This window comes from Amblyomma americanum, chromosome 4 (genome assembly GCF_052857255.1).
Source record: "Amblyomma americanum isolate KBUSLIRL-KWMA chromosome 4, ASM5285725v1, whole genome shotgun sequence".
In the NCBI taxonomy this organism is placed as follows: Eukaryota; Metazoa; Arthropoda; class Arachnida; order Ixodida; family Ixodidae; genus Amblyomma; species Amblyomma americanum.
The window spans coordinates 209,468,390-209,493,012 of NC_135500.1; the positions used below are offsets into that span (position 1 = coordinate 209,468,390).

Here is a 24,623-nt window from a genome sequence, read left to right on the forward strand (position 1 = left end):
TCCCATGAGTTTGCTCGCATGTGGTCGTCGCCGTCAAAAACCAGCTAACCGTATTGAACTTTTTTTTTTCGTCTCTCGTGTCAGCACCTGCCTTTTTTTTTGGGGGGGGGGGGGGTTGTGGGGCAGATTGGTTGGCTATATTGTGTAAGTGCAATGCCTGGCTCATATATTATATAACACAAGCCGTGCGTCGCAGAAATTTCATCTGCGCCTCAATGCCGGCAGCAATTCCGCGCAGAGGTATCACTGAAGCTTCGCACAACATTCTTCCCCTGATACAAATATCGACAACTGCGAAGCTGGAAATTTTCCATGAAAAAATAAATAAATAAACGGCGTTGCGTTTGGAAACGCAAAATCTACTCAACCTTTCGCGCGTAAATAGGAAATAGCCGGATATCTACGTGGCACGCATTCTCGCTCCTTCCCTGCGGATATTTCCCCCTGTGGACCAGCGCCTTCAATTTTACCGTAATGAGATCTCGGGGCCCACATGGTTCCCCCGTAGATTGCTTAGGTTGATTGGATGGGATATTGTTCGCGTGCGCTCCCGGGGCAGCACTAACCGGGCTCCTGTACCCCCGCCCTCACCGTCTGTCGCCCGCCTCGTTTCTGACGTGGTGTGGGGAGGCGTTCCTTCAGCATCCGGTGGTCTGAAGGAAGTGGCGCGTTCAAGCAAGTTGCAGAAAAAACAGTGGCGCCTCCTGTGTGTGCGATGCTAGCGCATGAACAGGTTGCCTTTGGAACCGGGCACGGAAACAAAGGAGGTCGAGGCTGGCGTTTCTGAAATGCGCAGCTCAACATTATTCTGTACGTATTCCATAGCGAAAATCTTTCATCTAGCGAGAAGAAAAAAGTTGTGCCGTCCACTCTTGACAACCTTTTTGACAATTTAGTTACCAGGCATGGTTTGGCGCCACAAACTGTAATAACTCGCAAAGCTTTGCGCTCAATATTTCTAGAGTGACCTGTGCTTGCATCCTATAAACACAGTAATGTTAGCTTTATGTCTAACTTGAGTGCAATGATTGTCTTAGTTGTAATCTCGTGTGCATGTATACGCTAGTCCTTGTATAACGCCTTGATGTCTTTTTTTATTTTACTCTCACTTCTGCTCTTATATTTGTAAATTTATGATAAAATGTGTCTTTCTCGAAATAACAGTACATGTATAACTTTTTTTTTTATTGCTGTCACTGTTGCCTGCCGCCGGCTTTCAGGCCTCGTCAAGCTGTCCCGACAGCTTTTTGCCTGGAAGACCGTCAACATTGCGAAATGTTGAAAATAAAGGTGAATTGAATTGAATTGAAACTAGGTCTTCTGAGTTCAGACTGTTGCTATTACATTGAAAATTATTCCCCTCGTCCTGCCTTCCAGACGGTGAAAAACAAAAAAAAGAAAAAGAAAAGGAAAGCTGTAGTAATTCCCACGAACTACTACTGTCTGTAATATGAAGGAAACCGTGGTGGAGGCTTCCATATTCCTTAACGCGCGCCCTGTGGAGGGGTATTTTCCCATTATATTTTGCCTCCGTGGAAATCTGGCCGTTGCGGTAGGCCATCGAAGCTGTGACAGCGTGTACAGCTGCGCAATTAATAAAGAGATTTATAGCATAGTGGAGACGACCTGACGGTAATTCAGATTACCGCCCACTTGGTCGTCCTGCCACTAGGCGTGCGCAGGAGGCGTTAGGTGTATTAAATCTCCCAAATTTCGCAGCCACTTTATTACCGAAGTGGGCCTTGAATATATCAAACAGCGGCCGCGGGCTCAGGGCTCACCTCATCGCATTCTAGTATATCTGAGAAGTTCGTTGGCTGGAGATCCGCCGACGATAGTATGCACAATCTAATGTTAAGCCTTGCCTTCCGACGGCGTTCATTGTCTGTTCGGGTCAGCGACTCAGACTATGACACTGCTTGCGGGTGACTGGAATTTAGACTCTTTTCCAATAATTTCATCCCGCAGTGTAACCTTCGTCAGTTTTCGAGGAACTAATCCGATGAACAGGACGGTATTTCGACCAATTTTTGGCGCTGTGGCCCGCTTTCGGTCATATCAGTTGTGGACAATGCCGATAAGGGAAAGGTGCGCCGCCATTTCAGCACGGTACAACGAAGGGTTCGTACGCAGGGCGCCGCCGCGCAAACAGCCGTGCGCTTATCGTACCGCGTTGATATCTCGAGTGTGTTTACGTTTCTGGCGCTTACATGTCGGCATTGCAATTCCTTGGGGCAGTATTGTCTTGCCAGCGGCTAGAGATAAAAGTTCTAGGGAATTCCTGCAATCTTGGGCTAAACAGAAGCAATCATTTTTTGTATTGGGAAAGCAAGGATCAGGTGATGTGAAGTCCTGTGGGAGAGAGGCTGTAAAAACGGGCGGAATGTGTCGAGGGCGCGAAGTATGCTTGCATTTATCTGCCTCCTTTATCGCGTGGCGTAGGAAGTATTGTTACGTAGCGCACTTCATTGTTCACCAGCGTATTATTCCTGTAGCTGCATTCAAAGCGTAAAATTACACTTCACAGAGCAAAGAATGTTGAGCGTTTCATTGAGCGTGTTTGCTGAGCGTGTTTGCGTACAAAATGACCAGCGACATAACACAGTACCTATAAGACTAGGCTACGTTCGAGATATTGTCTATCTCGCCAAATAAGATAGTGCCGTGAAACTAACTCTAACCGAATCAAATTTCAAGTATTTTTTTTTAACTTTTCAATTATTCCTCCGTCTCCTTCGCTCTTCGTTGAAGAATCTGTAAAGAATTGCAGAACGTGCAGTTTTTGCGGAAATTTATTGTTTTTGCCTTCTTTTATTGCTAGCAGAATAAAATTAAGAAAAAAACTACCTTTCATTGTGATTCTTACTGGATGGCCATGTTTACACTTCTAGAGAACCCTTTCCCATGGACATTTAATGTGTATCACCTACATTCAGCTCTATATCGATCTAGCGGACGTTGATTCCCACACAGAAGGAACGGCCGACGTTCCTCTAAAAAGTATCTGTAGCGATGGAATATTAACTGGGAAGGAATGGAAACAAGGACTTTGGCGTCTTTTCATGATTATAGCATATCGTTGTCTGGAACCATGTCCAAGCCTGACTGGCCTTTTCACGTCAGTGGTTTTCCGCAAATGAGCAGAGGAACTTTTTTGCCGCAGTGCAACGGCTGGGCTTCTCAATAGTAATGATATGGCCGTTTCATAGTCTCGATAACAGTTGCGTGCATTGCGCTGATACTGCTTCTATACGCGTCACGTTTAAACGTTTGAAACGTTCTCCCGAGTTTCTAACTATATGCTCCAGTTGTAACCTTGTGGTTCCGTTCGCCTGATTTTGGTTACATTAATTTTACCGCCAGGAACCTGACCGTCTCATCATTGATTTTTTTTTTCAAGTTCAAGGTGGACCTTTGACCAGAACACCTACTCTGCTTTCATTACCTGCCTGTATGGGGTTTGGGCTTTTTAGCCTTCGAATGCCAGATAATCGCTCGTACGGCAATAATACGATCTCGTATCCTGAGCGGCTGTAAGAAATTCCTCGCAACATAGGAGCAAAACGCCGCAAAAAACACTTAAACTAGGCTTCGCCTTAGCTTGAACTTCAAGTGACAGCCTAAGCCCTAACGCTGTTTACTCAGTAATTCCATGCCTCTCTCTCTCTTTTTCGCTTCTCCTAATTGTTTTCATTTTTCTCGCAAAGTCTGTGTCTCTCCATTTTATCTCGTTTTTCTTTGTCTCTTCTTCTTTTCTTCGCCTTTCTGTTCTTCTCTCTTGGCTTGCCTTGGCTTGGCGCCCAAGCAGATCGGCGCCAAGCCAAGCCAAGGGAGAACTACTACGACGGGCTTCAGTTACACAACTCAGCGTAGTCTCCCATTAACAGCTCTCGCCGTAAGGCAATATATTTCAGATTTTCTATCCCTCATTGTCCAGATGCTGTCATCAAATCACGTTGCCGAAGTCCGTCGTGCTAGATAGACAGAGAGAGAGAGAAACGCGCTTGAGTACAGATCGTTTTATCGTGCTGTTTGAGAGACCAACACCCTTCCCGACTAGCGCTAGACACGAGCACGATTTTTATCACTCCAATTGGGGTCTGCCTCCTGCCGACTGCTAAACATAACAGTGGCGCCCCTGGCAGGAAGCGCCTTCAGCGAGCATCTTTCAGCGAGCGTCTTTCAGCGGCTGGTTACGGGCTTTTTTATGGGCGCACGTGCAGGAAAGATGGGAAAGCTCTGTCTGCAGGAACGCACGTGCGGAAAAGTGCCAGGAGATAGACGATCGCTTTTTTTTTTCCAGCTTGTGCCTGCTTCGTGCTACCCCTCCCCCAGAGCTCACTGCAAAAGCGTGGCTGTAGGAAAGGGTCCTCCACATTCTTGCTGACTGCGGAAGCCGTTCGTCGCTCGCTATTGGAGCTGCTGTATATCCGGACCGAGCATCCCCGACAGACCCCTCGCGGCCAATCGGGCCCCTTTGGGTCCTCTTCTTGCAGACGCTGGGGTAGTGTCTGCGAGATTATAGGGCGCTAACGGTTGTCCCAGGCGTGGGATAACCTCACCTCACAAAGCTTTCCTTAATGGCGGCCTTGGGAAGGAGTGAGAAGAAAGGTCTTTAGTAACGCCAAGTCTGGTTTTCTATTAAGAAAAAAAATGGCAGTGGATTAACTTGGCTAGCCTTGGAATTGAGCGAAAAGCAAGCACGCTTGCTAGGCGTTTGAGGCTCGTCCATGGCAGCTCCGCTACATGCTCGCGACAGCCGTTCTATATATACCCGCACAACCACGTGGCTGTGACGTGGTAACACATGGTATTACAACCCCATCGGATGTCATCACCTGCCTTCACATCACCCCACCGGATGCTTTAAGGTCAAAGGTCAGCCAAGATTTCACCGAATTTCAAAGGTCAACTAAAGGACATGGGTCAAGGTCAAGGGTCAGGGATTAGACACCATAACTGTACCACATATGGTCATACACGGCTATCCTTGGTTGGGCTGAAGGTTGTTCAAAGTTTTCGTGCTGCCTACCCGAAGACTGCTTTAGCTAGCGTAGTGAAGCTTTTCGCTTCAAAAGAAAAGAGTGGACTACTTGAAGACAATCGAGTGACACTGGAAGGCCTTCGGCGCAGTCAGTTTACGAAATGTATTTTTAATCGACGTGAAGGGGCTGCGCCTTATGCTGTTCGCTACGTTAACGAATCATATGCGGCTTTATTTTCTAAGTATTCTTCACTTTCGTATGTCCTGACCTTGAGGGAATCTCCTGTACGGGTAGTCTTCCGCTGATCATACTCACCGAGCAGCACTTGCTACTATCTAACCATTGCGTGCGGTCGCGCTGCTGTGGCTCCTTGTCAGGCAAACTGCACTGTGCACAAATGCACTTTTGGCGAAAGGGCTCATGAGAGGCTCAGCCGAATTAACTGGCTTTATATCAAGAAGAAAAAAAACATTGAGTGGTACTCTCTTTGACAAGGTTAAATTGGCGAACATGAAATTCTCTTCGGTTTGCTTTAACGTTGATTCTCAATTTCAATGTACTTTCGTTTATTTTTTCTCGTTTCGCAGGTTCATAAGTCGCGCTAGTGCAACACGGCGCTGTTTACTCCAGGAAAAAAATTTATCGGGGCGCTTGTTTATTTTCACGAGGCCAGAGGCCTGAAAGAAGTACACTGTTCATGCCCCGTTCTCTGAGCAAGTAGGCACGCAGGCTGGTCGGTGGCTTCCAAGACGGGTTGGCATCGAACCATTGGCTTGCCCTGCCCGGCGGTAGCTTTCTGCGTTTTTTCACTGGCAACCTTTCTTTCGGGAATGTATCCAGCCATAAACACACAGTCCTGGAAGCAGAACAAACTCTGACGGCGTCCCAGTTTCTCAGAGAAGCCTTAAGACAAAACTGGCGGCGGCAACAGATGGGAAGCTATCGACCCTGCCAGCTTCTATTTTTTTTTTTCTGCAGCGCTAGCGACTGCGGAAAGTCAGTGGCGCTGATAAATGGATGCAATATCCCATCTTCACTGTTGCCAGAAAGAGACTTCTCCCTCCCCGGCTCGAATCGATTGAAAACGGTCCCACACGTGCACACGGGCGAGGGTAAGAAAGAGAGCGAAAGAACGCTTGCTTCACTTGGTTTCTCGGGCAAGTGAGAGAGCAAGTGATGCGGAATGAACAAAAGCGTCCGGCCTTATGACTTCTTCCCAGTTGATTTCTCACGTCGCAGCTGTTCGGTGAAACGTGGCGCGCAACTCATACGTGGCAGCCGCTATACAAAGCGGCAATGACTGGGCGGCCATATATGAAGGCGCTGCCCGAGAGCCTTTCGTTGGCAATCAACAACCCATCATCGCAGAACACAGCCCTCAAGTTTGACGACTAGAGCGATACTGTCATTCTTCTGGAGTTAACCTTGATGATATAGATAAAATAATAGATTGCCGTTAGATCGACGACTCGCGAACACTTCAACGGTCCGCGATGTTGCTTGGTGGCAGCTGGACTCAGGCAGTCAGCTGTAAGCCCCATCGTGTCACTGGCCTTTGTCGGGTGTGTTTGACAGCGCTTGAAATTAGAACAGGAATGGTGCGAGAGAAGCGCATCATTTAAAAACTAGTAAGATGTTTCGGTTCGTAATTAGTCGCCGGAAGCATGACTGTAAACACATTTAAAAGATTTTTTGTTCGCCACTGAGCTTCGCTTGGAAATCGATCTGTTGCGTTCACATCGTTGTGTTGCTAACTGAAGTATGTTTCGTTCATTTTCTCCTGCGTTCTGCGTGCTGCGTCTTAAGTAGAATGAAATTTTTTCCAGGCAAGTTTTTGGCCGTTTGAGTGGAGCACTTAGGAGCAGAGGTGGGCTACCTCACGAGGTTTCGACCTCATGAGGTCGACCTCAACCACGAAATGACCTCAACCTCACATCGTAAGGTGAGGTTGAGGTGAGTGAGGTCAGCAAATCAGACCTCAACCTCATGCGTGAGTTTGAGGTTGAGTGCGGTCGTCATTCAGTAAGGTAGAAATTTTGAGGTCGAGACTTTTTGCAGTTGTCACGTCTTACTCCGACCAGCGCCGCTTCCGAGGCGGGGTTGCAGCGCATCACCGCAGTGTTCATGCAGTGACGCTTGGTGTTCGGTTTCCCCTGTTTGGACAACCGGATGCCACAGTTCCCTCTTTGCTTCCAATGCTGCGCTGTAATGTCCGTTCAGTCCGAGCCTACAGGAAGACGCACCCCTGTGGTCTTCCTGAAAGGAGTGTTACTGTCACAGCACGCCACTCTCCCTCCCCCTTGCCCCGCTGGCGTAGCACCCGGCTGCCTACCGGTCGGCTCAAACTCCCGGGAGCGCGCAAAGCACCTAACTCACGTTGACCCGCGGTAGCTTTGTTTGATGCCGCAAACAAATAAGTTCAGTCCAACAAGCACGCAATAAATTCGTCGCAGCGCGGATGGCCCCAAGCAAGACTGCTTCGGGTTCATGCTCGTTGCCGGCGCTGACGTCACGGCTCTTGCCTTGCAGTCGAAGAAAAGGGATCCTGCTGTACGTTACAAGCTGACTTAACAGAAACAGGAGTAGTCGGCACAGGCGAATGTGATTCAGGTGGTTCCTAACAAGGACACCTGGTGATTTGATCAAAAAAGCACGAAGCCAGAAAAACCTGTATAACACCGTCGAAATTTTTGATCGGTGACTTCCCCTTTCGAATCTCACACTAATTCGGTACATTCCCGTTCCATAATGCAAGCAGATGCAAATATAATTTCACTTTTTATCCTTCCAAATAACCTCTCTTTTGATCTCCGATTCCTTGTTCCTTCTCGGGAATTCGCTTATTGTGCCGAAACACCGTAACATGAGGCGAAAGTACCAGCATAGCGGTGTTACAGCGGTAAAATATGCATAACTATAATGAATGTATGGTGATGTGGTAGCTGATTCGTTTTCCTTTTTTTAATTTAAGATGTGTGAACAGAACTGATTGCGTGCTCGCGCTGTGCTATTGAGTCGCTGTTTAAAACCTTCTAATATGACGTTTAATGCGGCACACTCTCGTTCGCTTCTGTTTTAGTGCGCGATTTTTGTTTGCATGTTTCTAATCATTATCTGTTTTTTTTTCTTTTCTCGTGTGGGATCAGTTAGGTTGGCGGCCTGCATCGCAGACGACCAGGCACTACACGTTATCTTTCCTTTAACGATTTTGCAGAGACCCATCGTTCGCCTTAAACGGCTTTGCAGAATTCTCGCGCGGTGCTCGTGGGTAAAAAACGTCGAGTATGCTGGCGTACCATTGATTTGTTCAGTTTGGAAGGAAAACAAGTGACTGACTTCAAGCAGCTTAATTGTCTCAGGCTGGTTGACGAAATGGTGCCTAGAATTCTCTTGAGGCGTATGAGTACTTAGGCGGTTTTTATTTTCCCCGGAGTGTGGTGGGCTCGGAAAAAGATTTCGCTGCGGGGAAATTTGAGCGGAGAGCCATGGTGCTCTTGACAGAGAGACAGATTGGTTCACGCTGCCCACTCTAGGCCAGTTGTTTTGACCCGTGTGATTTTAATAGTTGTCACAGTGTCCGGAGACGTAATCTAGCCCTTTCTTTCAAAATGCCGCGGGTTCTCCGAGTCATCAGAATTCTCAGGATTTCGAAGCCATTACCGTCGCCACCTGGAGGGAAGTGGCGGAAACGGGGGAGGGTCTTCAGCTCCCAGGTACATCAACATCATCATCCTTAATTATTAGCTGCAGGTATTCCTATTTTCCCGCACAATAATTGTCTTCGGTTGCTGGGCAATGTACAATATTTAATCAATATTCTGGCAACTTTTAAATTTGGTAGCGGTATATCAGACTTCTCCGGGCTCTTAACGATACACTGTTAGCGTCGTCATCATCGCCAGAGTCAAAGGCATCTGTCGTTGCGTGATCATTGCAGTATGTCATACATGAGATCTGGCGCGTTTACGTGCTGGACAATCGGAATGTCATAATGTGGTTCGGGCTGTGGGCACTCTTTTTAATGCGTCATGCGCGCATGTGTAGTAATGTGGGATCCGTATGGATCTTGAAAGGGAGGTGGAAGGGGGTGGATGGAGGCTTGGTATGACGAGAAATTACATCGCTGGCACGTGACCTGGTATGACGTCACACTCACATGGCGACATAACTAATTATCCTGATTAGTCTTAACGTTACTTAATTATATTAATTAGCATTAATTGATTGTGTGACGTCATCATCTTCGTCGCGTGACTCGTCGGCTCGTGAAGTCACATGGCGCCGTTTCTTTCAGACACTTTTTGCGGATATGACCTTGGAAGTGAGCCATCTAATGCTTTTGCATTAATAAAAGAAGCCGCTCGCTTCAACACAGACTTAAATACAACGTGCCTCTGTTGGTGTACTGCAGTCGCAGCTTGTTAAGTGATTTCGAAGGCAACATACAGAGGACTGAAAAGAGCATTCTCGCTATGCCGGATATAGCTAGAACATCCAAATATACTGACATGAGTCTGCATAACCGTCGCATTGGAAAGTACATCGACGACCAGTTTCCTTATATTCGGTAACTACTGTCAAGCCTGAAAAGAGCATCGTGAATACCTCCCCCCTCCTCCCAATTTCTGGTAGATGGCGTAGAAGGGCTGTGTTTGTCAATTGCCGGTTCGTGCGTGAATGAGCGGGATGCTTCAAATACGAACAATTATGCACGAAGCAGGTGGCCAAATATTGACACATTTAAAGTACTCACCGACGTACTGATGGTAACCGCGTATTGGACACCCCTTCCCGTAGGCCATATACTCTCTGAGGGTTCATCCCAGATTATAAGCTTCTCCTATTGCGAGCAACATCAATAGTCTCTGTACAAACCTTATTAAATAATACCATCATCATTTTGGCTTTCCTGTCTCACAGGATGCTCAGAAGTGTTTTTAATTGAAAAACTTCTTAATCGCTTTTTGTTTTGTTTTTCGTTTCACAATTTGAGTTTGAGGTGAGATTGAGTGAGGTCAGCAGTGGCCTCAGGAAAAGTGTGGTGAGGGCGTCTAATGAGACCTCAACTGATGAGGTTGAGGTTGAGTGAGGTCGGCAAATTCTTTTTGAGGTTGAGGTGAGGTCCAGATTTTTTAAGGTCAAATGCCCACTTCTGCAAATTAGGAGTGCCGCTTGACGGCTGTTGAAGTTTCTCTGAAATTGATGTAGCGAGGGTAATTCGCCTCTTAAGAGAGGAAGGTGTAAGGCCGGATAGGTTGTCGGATGCACTCTGTCAACAACCGTTTCCGCTCCTCAGTTTGCTGACCTTTAACTTCCAGACGTCAGGAGCAGCTATTAGTCTTTGTTGCTGCCCAAGCTTGACGTATTTCCGGTCTGATTCGATGTTCTTCGTCAAGCATTCAAACGGAGATGTCCCTGACCAAGAGCGACTAGGCGAGATCTTATAGAATAAATGCTTTAAAATTTGGGTCTGCCTTTAAAGAAGGCTTTCCCTCAGTAGCTCGCGGAGCAGCGGAGCAGCTTACTTCGTTGCCCTGACTATATTCGCGGCCGGTGCGAACTTGACGTGAACGATAAATATTACGGGCGGGTGCTTGGCGGAACCATCGTTCATTACCGTTCAGTGTTTTTATCTTCACGAGTCGTCCCACATCCATTATACGGGGCATGCTTAAGCCAGAGTTAATCCCCCGCGTTGTGGCTTGGTCACGTGTAAACAGGTTTTGCGGAGCGGCGGTGGGGTGCGGCGAATGCGTGCACGTCCGCATAGCTTCTACATCGCTACATTGCTGTCAGTAGAGACAGTTTGCCGAATGCATGCGAAGGGGCAAGTGTGTCATCCCTGCGCACTGATTTTCATTTTTTTTACATCACCATCTTTTTGTGTTGCTGGTAAACCTCTGGGACAATCTCTCTTGGCGTCCGCGCTGTGGCTGGCACGCTGAGGAAGAGGGGGGGGGGGGGGGGCAATTATACTTTATCTGTGACTACCCTCGGCATTTTTTTTCCCATTTTCCTCTTCCGCTGACGCGGCAAGATAAATCCTATGGATTACTGCCGAACGGAGCGGGCGGCTTTCATTACATCGTTTACTCTGTGGCTTAACGCCTACAGCTAGCGTGAATCTGCGTTGCCTTCGTTGCAGTGTTCGCCCGAAATCCCTGTTGATCGAGAGATTGTAATTTGGAGCATTTTTATTCATTCTCGCGATTCGCTTCACCCGTCACTGCTTTCGTTTCTGCAATTATTCTTTATCCTTGTAGCCGGTCGGTTTTTAGGGGACACGCAGAGATGGCGTCGCATTACATGCAAATTGCGGTCACCGACAATTCCTCTTGCCGCTTCCACGTTAAGACAGGCACGTAGTAAAAGAGGAAATTGATCTATCAGGATTTGCCCCTAGGCAGCGAGAGTGCTTACCGCGCGTAACGATTAATCTCGGGCCTCGAGAAATGCGCATAACTTAGCGATGTATTGTTTCGACCGATTTATTCTTGATGCGGATGTAACGGCAGGGCTTATGATTTTTCCAGTCATTGCAGTTTATGATGCTATATAGAGGATCAATTAGATGACAAGTGTAAATTGTTTAGGGGACCGCTTCTAAGGACGCATGCAAGTTGTGGGCATTTTCTAGGACTTGCTGCATTCACTTTTGTACCTCCTTATATTTATTTACTTTATACATAATGACATGAAATGAAATGAAGCGCGGGTATGAAGTTATAGCTACCGACGTTATTAAGAAAAAAATTATACTGTCTTCGCAGGAGGACCAAGTTAAGGATCGCTGCAGTGAAGGACGGAAGGCCGCGGGAGACGACTGCAGAGCAGGGACCGCTTCACGCTTTGTGTGGCACACAGCGTTCATTTTTTAGCAGAGCGCGCACATCGCAAGGCTAAACCTTCATTTCGGCCACCGCCACCACTGCCAAACGCGCTGAGTCTCTAGCCCGACCAGCCAAGCAAGCACTGAGCCATGACGCTCATCAGCGGAGACAGACAGCGGTTCCCGCGAGACGACAGCGTCTCCAGCCTCGGTACCATGACCAACTCGCAAAGCAACGAGCCCCTGGTGGTCGGCAAGCCTCCTGTCATCCCAGACCCCGTGGGTATACCCGACACCGCAGTGCATCCTAGGGGAATGGTCGCCGACTATGACGAAGACGCGGGCGGGACCTGCGGTTGGGGTTGCATACGACCCAGCTGGCTGCAGCGGTTCCGCACGCCTCCGTGGGTGCTGTTCTTCCTGTGCTGGGCGGGGTTCCTGCAGGGACTCATCGTGAACGGCTTCGTCAACGTGGTCATCACCACCATCGAGCGGCGCTTCCAGCTGCGCAGCTCCGAGAGCGGCCTTGTGGCCAGCGGGTACGACATCGCGTCCTTCCTGCTCCTGGCGCCCATCAGCTACTTCGGCGGCACCCGGAGCAAGCCGCTGTTCGTGGGCGTCGGCTGCCTCGTGCTGGGCCTCGGTGCCTTCGTCTTCTCGCTGCCGCACTTCCTGGCCGGTACGTACGCCTTCAGCACCGAGGACGACCGCGAGAGTCTCTGCCGCCTGGCGGCCAACGCCACCGAGGGCTTCTGCGGGAGCAGGGAGGTGGGCTCCCTGAACCAGTACAAGTACATGTTCCTCGCGGGACAGATGCTGCACGGCGCCGGGGCGACACCCTTCTTCACGCTCGGCTGTACTTACCTGGACGAGATCGTGTCCACGAAGATGTCCTCTGTGTACATTGGTACGTCGACCGACGACACTTCCTTGAGCTGTTGAAGTCATGCATGGTGGATGCATCAAGAGACTAGAAAATTTGAATTCGTTAAACTTGTAGTTAAACACATTGCAAACTATTATTGTTCGCTGTCGAAGAGTGCCATTTGTGAGCGTACGCATCAGCGCAAGTATGGCAGGTGACCTCACAGCAGCGCCACCTGCTGAAACGAGAGAATTCGCTGTTGGAAGTATGCAAATGATACGCAGGCGCGCACTTACCTTTGCACCCGTTCTGTTCTTGTCGCAGGTATTTTCTATACCATGGCGATCATCGGCCCTGCACTTGGCTATATTCTAGGCGGCCAATTTCTGAAGATATACACCGACCTCTCCGTAGATGCTTCAGCGTGAGTATCCATGCAGTTCTGTGCACGGGTTGTTTCAGTGTTAGCGTCTTGGATGGTGACTACTTTTCAGAACTGTAACTTATTTCACAAAACTCTCCTCAGAACGCTTGGCTGCCACCTTACTGATGGTGCAGCGGCTACAGCGAACATGGTGGTTAGATGGAGCTGCGTGTACAGCCGCCGCGGTGGCTAAGTGATTATGGCACTCGGCTGCTGGCCCGAAAGACGCGGGTTCGATCATGGCCGCGGCGGTCGAATTTCGATGGAGACGAAATTCTAGAGGGCCGTGTACCGTGCGATGTCAGTGCACGTTAAAGAACCCCAGGTGGTCGAAATTTCCGGAGCCCTTCACTACGGTGTCCCACATAGCCTGAATCGCTTTGCGAAGATCAGCGATCACCGAACACCGATCAGCGATAAGCAGGAGCTGAGTGTACCTAATTGTATGGTTAACAGTTACGAATGTGTGCAGTTCTTACCTGCTTTTCGTTTTCACCAAATACGAGGCATCACAGGGACTGGTTTGGAATATTGTCCTGCCTGCAATTTTAGCGCCACTTTCGCCCAGTTGCACTGTACAAACCAGTAGTGACAACGTTATCTCTCTTTTTTCTTCCCGAACAGATTAGGCTTGACGCCCTCCAGTGGTGTCTGGGTGGGCGCCTGGTGGATTGGTTTCGTCGTGTCCTCCGTAACGGCTCTTCTTGCTGCCGTCCCCATTAGTGCCTTCCCCAAGGTCCTCCCAGGTAAACAACGCTCATCGTAAAAGCCTAATCTCGTCCTTACTGCTTTGCTGTGTACATATACTGCAGCTCTTGAGCCACACAACAGCTATAGGAACTGAGGAGCTTGTTACGACATACACTTTAAACACAAAATGAGTAAAAAGGAATAAGCGGTTCTCTACCGCTCTTAATTTAAGGAGCAGGCTACTCTGCCCAAGCAGTGAAGCTGTTTCCCTCACTAAAAATATGGGACACTTACAGTTGGCAACGGAAACCAGTAGTTCTAGCAGTTACGAAGATTTTACCCAGGTTTCAATCTATCCTATTTGATAACCTCAAGACCTCCGGAGTCACAATTCCGGAGTCCGGAGTCCTCCCTTTGCTAACTGCATCAGGTTACTATACTTTGCAGTGGGAATATACCTCCGGTGACAAGGGTAAGCATTTCGTATAATTACTGATCGAAGTGTACCCCGGAACATGGGAAGCATACCCTGCCTGTTAAAAGAACTGCGCTAGAGGACAGCTTGTTCACTTTTTACTCCCACATAGGCTTACTCGTGTTTAGAGAGTACATGTGAAAGGACGGAGTTATTGAGATACTGCTCAGCGGTAGTTATTCGTGCAGAGGGCGACAAAAAGAACTTAGAAATGTCAACGATTGATATATTGACTGTTACGTAAATCAGAGAAAATCGAAAAAAATTTCTTTCGGTTGCTTTGTTCGGGCTCAATTTTCGCGCACAGGTGGCAATTGGCGGTTAGTTTTATTTTATACTACATTTAGATGGGGTATTTGCATAATTCTGTCAGAATTATTCGAAAATCTCGAACATCTGCGGTGACGGCGGACCGAAACGGCAAGCTTTCGCAGCAATCGGACCCGTAGCGCCATCTGTGCTCGCCGAAGGAACGACCACTCCACCATTGATCCTGCGGCGAAACGCAACGGGGAGAAAGTGGCTGCGCGGTTGGTTTGAGAGCGCTTTCTCGGCTATTTTATCAAAATTGGGCGCAGAAAACGCTGTTGCTCGCAACTTCCCTCCTCCCCGCACCTTGCGTTTCTCCCATGAGTTCCTCCGCAGCCTTCCTGCACGATAGAGTGCTCGTTCATCGGGAGGGCGCATGATGGCGCTACCGGCATCATTACTGTGAAAGCGCGCAGCTTTGGTACGCCGTCGCCACAGACGGTGAAGATTTCCGATTAATTTTGACTGAATCAGGCAAGTACTCCTCCCAAACGTAATATAAAACAAAACTGACCACCAAATGCCACCTTAGTGCGAATTTTGAACGCTAACGAGCGGGTGATTAGGCCGAGGGAATTTTCTTTTTCGATTTTCCGACTTACGCAACAGAAATAGTAGTACTAAGTAGTTTATTAAAATAATAATAAAAAGGAAGGAAAAATTTTGCTACCCCTGTCATCTGCCATCGATACTGAAACACCTGAGCTGGGGCAGCGGAAATAAAGGATAGCAGGCAGAATGGAGAAAATAAATGAAAGAGGTGAGGGCACAGGAGGAGAGGATAGGGGGCAACAGTCGGTATGTGCCAATAAAAAGTTCTCGACTATTCCGACCAAGCTGCATATCTCGTACGAGGAGCTTTTCTTCTTATCCCGTTGTGTCGCAAGATGGTGCGGGCTGGCAATTGTTTTTTCTTTAGCCCAGTCTAACCTATGTGCGTTGTTTATAGACTACAGAACTACACGTGATATTCGCAGGTTCATTAAAGCTGCAGGCCCAGAAGAAATCCGAGATGCACCAGAAGCTTCAGAAGAGCGAAGCGGTGCAAAGCGGCTTCGGGGCCCGCGCCAAGGATCTCCCGGCATCCTTCAAGATACTCATCACCAACCCGACCTTTGTGTTCCTAAGCTTGGCCGGAGCCACCGAAGGTTAGTGAGTTGAAGTAAGGGAGCGGAAATTTTAAAAAATTATTCACGGGAAGTCGCCTTGCGAGCTGAATTTCTGTCATTCGCACCGTGGGGTTTCGACACTTGTTCTATCTAACATCTCCGCATAATGAAGTAAAGGCATTATGCATTTTCTTGATGAAAAAAAAATTATTTCTTTACTCCTGAGCCAATTAAGGAATTTCAGTAAACCTTTTGGGAGACACACTCCTGTGCGCCGGTGTTCTGAAGTGATCTGATGTATACTACTTTTCGGGTAGGAAATGTATTTGGGCTTCTCTTTTTTTTTCGTGCTTAGACAAAGGATTGAGAAAATAAACCTTAGTGCAAAGCATTCTAACAAAACTTCATTCTGTTTCTTTCCCAGGTATGCTGGTATCTGGCCTGGCGACATTCCTTCCTAAAGTCATTGAGTTCCAGTTCAGCATCGCGGCCAGTTTAGCGGCCCTAATAATGGGTGAGTACGATAGTCTGTTTATGGTCCTCCATGTGGAATCGATAATGGCTTTACGTCGGTGCAAGACAGCTCTAGAACAACGTGATCCGCTACCCTTGGATTGTGCACGCCAGGAGGACCAAACTGCGAATGAATGAGCAGTGACAAGCACGTGTTTACACCTGGCATAGGGAGTCTGAATTTCCAGAAGAGGGTTGTAGCGCCGAAAAAGAACACACAGCGCGCAGTTAACGTCTTGCATAAATGCGCTTCCACCGATGGCGCGTCGGGAAGCTGATCGGGGTAGCGGATCACTTGCACGAAAGCTCTCGTGACGCGACTGCCGTCTGTGTCATCAGTATCAGCACCATAGTCATCATCAGCCAGAATACGCCCGCTGCTGGCCTGTGCCAGATGCGGACATCTTATCCCCGCGAACTTCCTAATCCCGTCCACCCATCTAACTTTCTGCCGCCCCCAGGTACTCTTGGCTTCTCTTGCAATCCAGTTCGTCATCCTTAAAGATGAACTAAAGGGAAATCTGAACTCGTCTTTTTACCGCGGGAACTCTGTCTGCACGTTCCGGGCATTCTTAGAAACTTCGAATTATTGTCCTGTGCAGCCGGCTGCCCTATTTAAATCGGATTAAACGTCCCGGCTCCCGCCTTTTTTTTAAAAACTCAATGCAGTAAGTAGGAGGCGTCAACCAAAGTGTCAGCCAGTCCCGCGGCGGCTTGCCGCTCTGCCATCGGCGCATTAATACGTAAATCAAAGAATCCACGTGTATTTTTATTTCCGTGGGTATAATTTGAGGCTATATTGTCTGTGACTGAAACTGTTTATTCACATAAACCTAAAAAACAAAATAAAAGCGAAAGCGAAGCCGCCGCTGGACTGGCTGAAAGGCACTCCACGCGTTGGTTGACTCCGTCTACCTACCGCGTTCAGTTCAAAAAAAGGCGGGAGCCGGGACGTTTCATCTGATTTAATTACGGCAATCGGCCGCACAGGATAATAATTCAAAGTTTCTAAGAATGCCCGGAACGTGCAGATACAGTTCCTGCGGTAAAAAGACGAGTTCAGATTTCTCTTTAGTGCACCTTTAACGACCATCGGTTATCTTGTCTTCGCATTACGTACACTGCTCATGCTCATTTCTTCTTGATTTCTACTAAAATGTCATCAACCCCCCCCCCCCCCCACGTTTCTTCCCTGATCCACCCTGCTCTCTCCCTGTCTATTGTTGTTGCACCTATCATTTTTCTTTCCACAGCTCGATGCATTGTCATCAATTTAAAGTGGTCATGACATCGTCTACCACCAAATCGTGCTTTTACGCTGAAGCTGCTACGCACGCGTTCGAGCTATAAATTGCAATTAGAAGTTGCCGGCTCGAAGCCCCTCCCCTTGGCAGTGACGGGCATATTGAAGCGGCCTGAGTGACGTCGTAACCCGAAAGCGCCATCGACAGCGCACGGTCGGCATGTAGCAGGAAGCGCGCCTCGAGTCCGGCGGTGGCACACTGTGGTGCAGCCGCCGAGATCGGGCAGAGCCTAGACAGAAAAGGGAAGGACACAGGCCTTTGTCCCCCTGTCGTGACTTCACCCCTTCTTCCTTGACCCCTTCGCACCCCTAGCCCAAACTTCCCTACGCAGTTCAATTGTGAGCAAACACGTGACCGTCCGCTTATGTCGCCATGGATCGCGAGCGCTCCAGTGTTGCCTGACTGCCACATGGATCAGGAGACCTTTTAAAAATTCCGTTATAAACTACTTGCTGCATCGAATAACCTCATATTTTGCCCATTTGTTCCGGGATGCACAGCGAACAGTTAACATGTAATAAACAGCTTGAGTCTGAAAAATGGTGTCATGACCGCTTTAAGTATAACCCGTTTCGTTAGCATCCACTTTCCTGCCCCTTAGGTGAGTACCTGTGAGATACAGCTGTTAGACACTTTCCTATTCAGGGATACTGGTAAACTGCCATTCATGACCCGGGAGTGCCAGCCAAATGCGCTACCATCTCATTCATTATTATTTTTCTAGGGATTTCACTCTTGTCTTCCGAATCTGCGGTCACTACCTACCCTAAGCAAATGAATTCTATTACCACTTACAGCTCCTAGCTACTTATTGTAAACTTCTGTTCCATTGTGGTGTTGTTAAACATTAGTTCAGTTTTCTACATTTAATTCTTAGGCCTACTGTTCCGCTTTGCCTGTGTAAGTCAGTGACACAGACCAATTAGCTTACTGTCCATTACCTACAAGGTATTAACTACATCAGAATATTGTGTGCTGATTGGGACACTGATTTTGACTGCGTGGTCATGTTCACTTCCTCTCAGGTGCAGTGACAGTTCCGGGCGCTGGTGGTGGCACATTCCTAGGCGGCTACTTCGTGAAGAAGTTCAACCTGCGCTGCGCCGGCATCATCAAGATGTGCGTCCTCTGCTCTCTCGTTCCACTCGTCACCATCTTCGCATTCTTCTTCAGCTGTCCCAACGTCAGATTCGCGGGCGTCAATTACAAGACGAACAAGTAAGCTAGCCTGTTATCTCGTGAACCGCATTCCGCACAAGAAGCTTGTTTTTGTTTGTGCCTTTTTTTTCACGTTGCAATTCAAACAAAAATTGAAAATGAAGTTCAAACTTCCAGTTTTTAATGGTATCTAATTTGGGTTCAGAATATTTTCTGTAGCGTGCAATGCGGCGAAGAGTGCGTGTTGTTTGACGAGCTTTTATACTGTGTACTGTGTGATCTAATTGGTGGGCAACTGCAATAGTGTGGCACGCATAATAATCTATACACTTCACGTTCTCGCTGCTCGTCTTGAGCTAATGAGGTAGGCAGCCAGATTTGAATTGGGCTAACCTGACCATTTTCGGCTATTATGTACCAATTGGTTACAAGGTAGCAAAGTGGTATAGTTCTTACTTCTCTGCATTAAAACTTGGAATGCAAATTCACGAAGTGTGAATCGTGGTTCTCCTTAAATAACTGGAAAGTTTATTCTGATATGAACATCTAAGTGTAAACCTTTCTACAAAAATTGACTTCATCACACACTTACTTCTCTTTTGCAGCATCACCGATGGAATAGACCGCTTCCTGTTAGACTGCAATTATAAGTGCCACTGCCAAATGGAAGACTTTGACCCCATCTGCGGAACGGATCACGTCATGTACTATTCCGCATGCTTTGCAGGTTGCCAAGAGGTGCACCACTATGGATCAACAAAAGTGAGTTCACTAACAGCACCCCGCTGCCTAAAGCTTAGCACCACTTGTGCTCCTAATCGAGAGAGTAGTTCGCAGCAGGTTGTACGGATTGCAATGAGCACAGCTGCAGTCACGCTGAGGCAGGACGTATATTCTAATTGGTAAGGTCGAGTCAAGCTTGCTTATGATCGGCGACTGGTGCCAGATTTAGGCATTAGTCGTTGATTAAGGATATTGCAAAGAAGCAGTGGAAGCGGGTGCCGTTTGTTTGGTGCGTGTCCGCGTGACGTTGAGGGCATCAGTTTGGCTTTGTATGCATGCTGACTTTAGCTTCAGTCACTCTTGTTGCGCCATACGAAATCAGCGATGTACAAGCTTCAAAACGCAGCTGGAGGAGTGCCTTTCCTGAGCAGTACGTACAACAAATCATCGGTCCTTTGTCATGACTTGCATCTTCTATTCGCGACAACTCATGACTATAGGGCCGTTCTGTTTGCTTGTCGTTTGGTTTGTTATTAGGGTTGCAGTAAATTCTTAGCTACGTAAGCAAATTAAATGATATGCGTATATCTCATATACTAATAAAATGTTTACGGCAGGGTCATGGGTAGGTTTTTCCTGAAATAATATTTTCACACACGCCGCTAAGCAGCTTCCACGGATGATATGCTGCTGGATCAGTATGGCCCCACCGCATCGAGCTGCGACCACTTAACGGCCACTGCATGAATTTTTTATTGCGTGCAGGTGTACGAGGACTGCCGCTGCATTGATCATCCGGGCAGAAACGTAACAATTAATGGGAAGCAAGTGACCATCCAGGCGGAGAGAGACAAATGTCCAAGCGAATGCAACTTCCTCGTCTTCTTCCTTATCGCCATGTTCGTCTGCATGGTCTTCACATTCCTGGTCAGCATGCCTTCGCTGGCCGCCACGCTCAGGCAAGTGCATAGGCTGGCTTCTAAATCACTGGCGTTTGCCTACGAGTGTAGGTAGGCTACATCTGTCGATCTTGGTAGTGCAGATTTAGACTACTGCCTCGCCGAATCAGTGAAAATTTGTTAATCGGCACGTTTCATGTGCTTTAATGAGTGGGGATAACAAACATGAGCGGGAAGTTTCGAGACAGGTGTCAAAAGTTTCGTTTACAAGTATAATTGAGAGTTTTAAAAAAGATAGTTACAATTTGGGCTGTAAATTATGAGCGTAATTTTATGTCTCCCGGGTGCAGGATGGCGGTCGCTAGTGAGGCAATCACTGTAATTTCCACTTCGTGGCTGCATGGGGTGGAAGCAGTGCACTCACACAATCTTCTGTATGCCAGAAAAAAAAAATCATTGCCGATCAATGCGATTTATGCGGTGGGGGTATGCGTTAGCATTAGTGTTGCCCCCAGACGGAGGAGCCGCTGCTGCAGACGTGTTCAGTGGCCTTATCCAGCAAGTGGTGGCCTTATCCTGTCTTTCAATAACCCTGTGACACACTGTACCCCCTCTCCACTTTCCTCCACCCTCTCTTCGTCTTCTCTCTCTCTCTTCTCTCTTCTCTAGTCTGTAAGTAGGGAGGAAGATTTTCCTTGGGGGGGGGGGGGGGGGGGAATGGCTCTATATCCACCCAGATGTGTGAGACAGTTGCTGCGTCATTTCCTTTCCTCAAAACCAATTTTCCAATTTTCAATTTTCAAAACACAATCATGGCTACGAGCTAAGTAGGACAGACTATGCTTTGAAAATGCAGATATTAGGAGTGGTCTCATTCGGAATTTGTAGGAGCAAAATGAAGCATATTTTTTATGTTGTCTGTCTGACAGCGATAAAAGCACTGCGAGACCATGCTTTCCTTTCGCTTACACTTTCATGCAACATCTGTTCTCTCTTTTTTACATGCAGGTGTGTTGCAGCTAGCCAGAAGTCTTTCGGTCTCGGCATACAGTGGATTGCTGTGCGGCTACTAGGTATGTATTCGCTCGCATGCATACAGTGCACTTCAGTATTGCTCGAATGTCTACTAGGTGCAGACATCGCGATCATTTTGCTTGCACCAACGTAGTTGCTGCACTTCAGTCGCATGGACGGCTTTGGAGGTGGATATGCTGGGGACTGCCGTTGTCGATAAATTTAGCTGGCTTACTGTGGGCATGTCGAAATCGCCTTTTGAGTCATTGTGGGTGTTGTCAGAGGCGTGAGTACGGTCAGCCTCTGAAATTCAAGCATCCCTATACATCCTCTACCATCTTCCTTGCTCATCGCATTCTGACGTATTCTAAACTCGTACTGTATCAGTGCTGCCGCAAAAACAAAACGAACTGTCTTCCCTAAATGTGCTCTACAGACAACTGCGCACCTCAAACTCCGCTTGAGCAAGAAAGGCCTTTAATGCAAGGTTTAGCTCGGGTTCGATCCCGGCTGCGGCGGTCGAATTTCGATGGAGGCAAACTTCTAGAGGCCGATGTACTGTGCGATGTCAGTGCATGGTGGTCGAAATTTCCGGAGCCCTTCACTACGGCGACCCTCATAGCCTGAGTCGCTTTGAAATGTTAAACCCCCATAAACCAAGCCGAAAATTGGAGTGACTTGCCAAATCAGTGAACGTAATTAATTGATACGTGGCTCCAATCTTAAAATAGTTTTGCATCACTGCCTTACTAAAAGAACTCTCTTTGAACCTTTGGCTATAAGCAGCGTCTCTACTTGTCGTTCACTCGTACTTGTTCATCTGTTCCACGCAGGGACCATACCGGCGCCCATCATGTTCGGCTACCTGATCGACCGGAGCTGCGTCCTGTGGCCCGGCTCGTGCGATGACTCCGGCGCCTGCGCCGTCTACGAGAACGGCCAGATGGCGCGCAACCTGCTCGCGCTGCTTGCCACCGTCAAGTTCCTCTCCTGTCTCTTCTTCTTCCTCTCGTGGCTGCTCTACAAGGCGCCCGAGGGCGAGGACGAAGAGGACGACGGCAACCAGGCTGCGGCGCCTGAGAAGTCTGGCGTCGCCACCATCAAGCAGGAGACTGTTGTGACTGGTGCTCCGTTTAAGACGGCCACGAACGGTGCAGCCGCCGGACAGCAGCAGAATCACAGCAGTGACAACAACAGCACGTGGTTCTGAACAGTGCAAAGAAACAGAGTGCAAGTTGTATTTGAGGTCATTTGCATCGGGGCCCAGCGATGCTCGCCGTGCTGGTGTGCAATGAGTGGTGTAGTTCTTCGCGGTTCCACGGTTCTTGGCTGTTCGCAGCTGCGAGAGGCATCATGAACCTCTGTGTGTGCGACCTTGTGGGTATGGTGCAAGAACATTATGCGAAAGTGTCATCTGTAGGTTGCGACCGTGGCTTTTCTTGCAGCTATCTGTCTCCTCAGTACTGTGACTTGTATGCGCTCCCACAGCTCATGGGGTAATAAATCAGAACCTCAAGGACAGTGAATTTCGCAATGAAATCGTCCAAATGGCACAGTGGTTCGACTTTTTCTGAGCATAATCCATTAAGTTCTCTCGAGTTTTCTACAGGCGTCAGCGCAAGTAGGGCCTCGTGATAAGCAGGCAACGAAAAGGACTTTGTTCTTATTCTGGTGCATGTAAGGATGACGCCTCCAAGCAAAAGTTGTACAGACACTGGTTCATCAAAAACTCGGCAATTCGGACCCTGTCCGACTTCGTCTGGTGATCATCCAAGCGTGAATGAAGTGATGACAGTGCCGGCGTGCTTTACAACGCCTGCGGACTGTACTCGCGGTGTGATATTCAGGACTTCTAGTTTGAGTGGGGTTGCATGATGGCGCGCGAATCATGGGCTTCTGGCAAATGTGTCGATGCTGCTGACGAATACCATGTCCACTGCATTGCCGATATTGAACGAAGGGACATTTCTTTTTCTTTTTTTAGGCACCTCACCATTCCGATCACAGAAAGAAAAAAACAGTGCATTCTAGCTGCGAGCATTGTGAAACTTTCTAGACGTTCTTTTTTGTACATTGTGCTCTTTTTGAAGGACAAGTCACGCCGCATGTCTGTAAGACGATGTATCTGTAGATTAGCAATAGAAAGTTTGCACTCGTGAGCGCATTAAAACGAGAGCAAAACGGTATGCAGCCCGCATTACAATCTGCTTTATTCGAAGATACGTGGCATAGAACGCCGCTCTTCAGGCACTTGCTTTAAGCAATTCTTCGCCGAATGATGTAGTGTTTTTGGAGAATTCACTTAAAATGATGAGGGAGCTCACTCAATGGTTGTGTTTCGCTCTTATAAACTTTAAATTAACGCTCGCGGAATGGTTCTCAGTGCGATGTTAAGCATATTAATCGCGAAAACCAAGCTGCCCAGTAATCTACAGTGTGATATCAACACTAACTGATAAAAACAGTGCTCTTCGTTGTACATCTAGGATAATGTGCACTACCTGGAGCAAATCGATTATGACGCCGGGGTGTTACATCGAACAAATCAATGTGGCTGTTCTATTTGTTTATGCAATGCTCACGCGTTTATGGCTGGCAAATTTTTAGCTCAGTTGCCGCGTTAACAGCTGCATGCCCTGCAACGTTTACTTGTGCTTCTGTGATAGTGCATCCGGTGATTGATTTCAGGCAAACCGAGCCGAGAAATGAGAATCTTTGTATGGTAATAAACTTTTCAGTGGCACTGCCAATTCTGTTTTCTGACATGTAAAACTTTTGTGTTTGTCAGCTTCCTTTTTCATGGTGCTTACAACCAGGTGTTGCTGTAACCGCTCTTGGTAGTTTTTTGCACCATCTACCAGGTAACAATGTGAAGTCTCCCGTTCCCAATTTCCCCTTTTATTTGTTCTCCATTTGGCTTTCCTAGTCAAACTTTACCTGGCAATGGTATTGGTTTTATGCATTAATGCAACTGAAACTTAGCATGCTTTGCATTTTCAAAATCTTTTGTGCATTTCATTTCATGGCTGAAAGTTGTCCGGAAATGCTTACTTACAGCAATCAGTCAGTTCTTGTTAGAAACCCGTTACCTTGCCTTTGCCTTGACTGTACGCTGAACACAGCACTGGCAGCTAGTAATCATGAAAACCTATCAGTTTCAAGCATGCTCTTTATATGTAGAGCTATTCATTTCCGGGATTTATTTTCTCTCAGAATTGAGGGGTAAAAGTTGGGTGGTATTTTCAGGTCAATTTCAAGAGCAAATCGGTTTATTCGGCAAACAGTTCCGGTGTTTTATTTTATTTGGGGCGATTTTCTGCTGCAAA

The 24,623-nt window shown here is 47.7% G+C and overlaps 1 protein-coding gene across 1 annotated transcript in view; it reads left to right on the plus strand.

The window, feature by feature from the left end:
- LOC144129225 (solute carrier organic anion transporter family member 4A1-like) overlaps window positions 1-24,047 on the plus strand; it is an 82,986-nt gene extending 58,939 nt beyond the window's left edge. The window contains exons 2-11 of the mRNA XM_077663219.1: window positions 11,756-12,721; window positions 13,004-13,103; window positions 13,728-13,849; window positions 15,555-15,725; window positions 16,111-16,200; window positions 18,529-18,721; window positions 19,267-19,423; window positions 20,150-20,343; window positions 21,292-21,356; window positions 22,131-24,047. Of these exons, the coding sequence (XP_077519345.1) occupies window positions 11,965-12,721; window positions 13,004-13,103; window positions 13,728-13,849; window positions 15,555-15,725; window positions 16,111-16,200; window positions 18,529-18,721; window positions 19,267-19,423; window positions 20,150-20,343; window positions 21,292-21,356; window positions 22,131-22,507 (2,226 nt within the window). The 5' untranslated portion in view covers window positions 11,756-11,964 and the 3' untranslated portion in view covers window positions 22,508-24,047. The remainder of the gene's footprint in view (window positions 1-11,755; window positions 12,722-13,003; window positions 13,104-13,727; window positions 13,850-15,554; window positions 15,726-16,110; window positions 16,201-18,528; window positions 18,722-19,266; window positions 19,424-20,149; window positions 20,344-21,291; window positions 21,357-22,130) is intronic.
- Window positions 24,048-24,623: the final 576 nt, after the last annotated feature.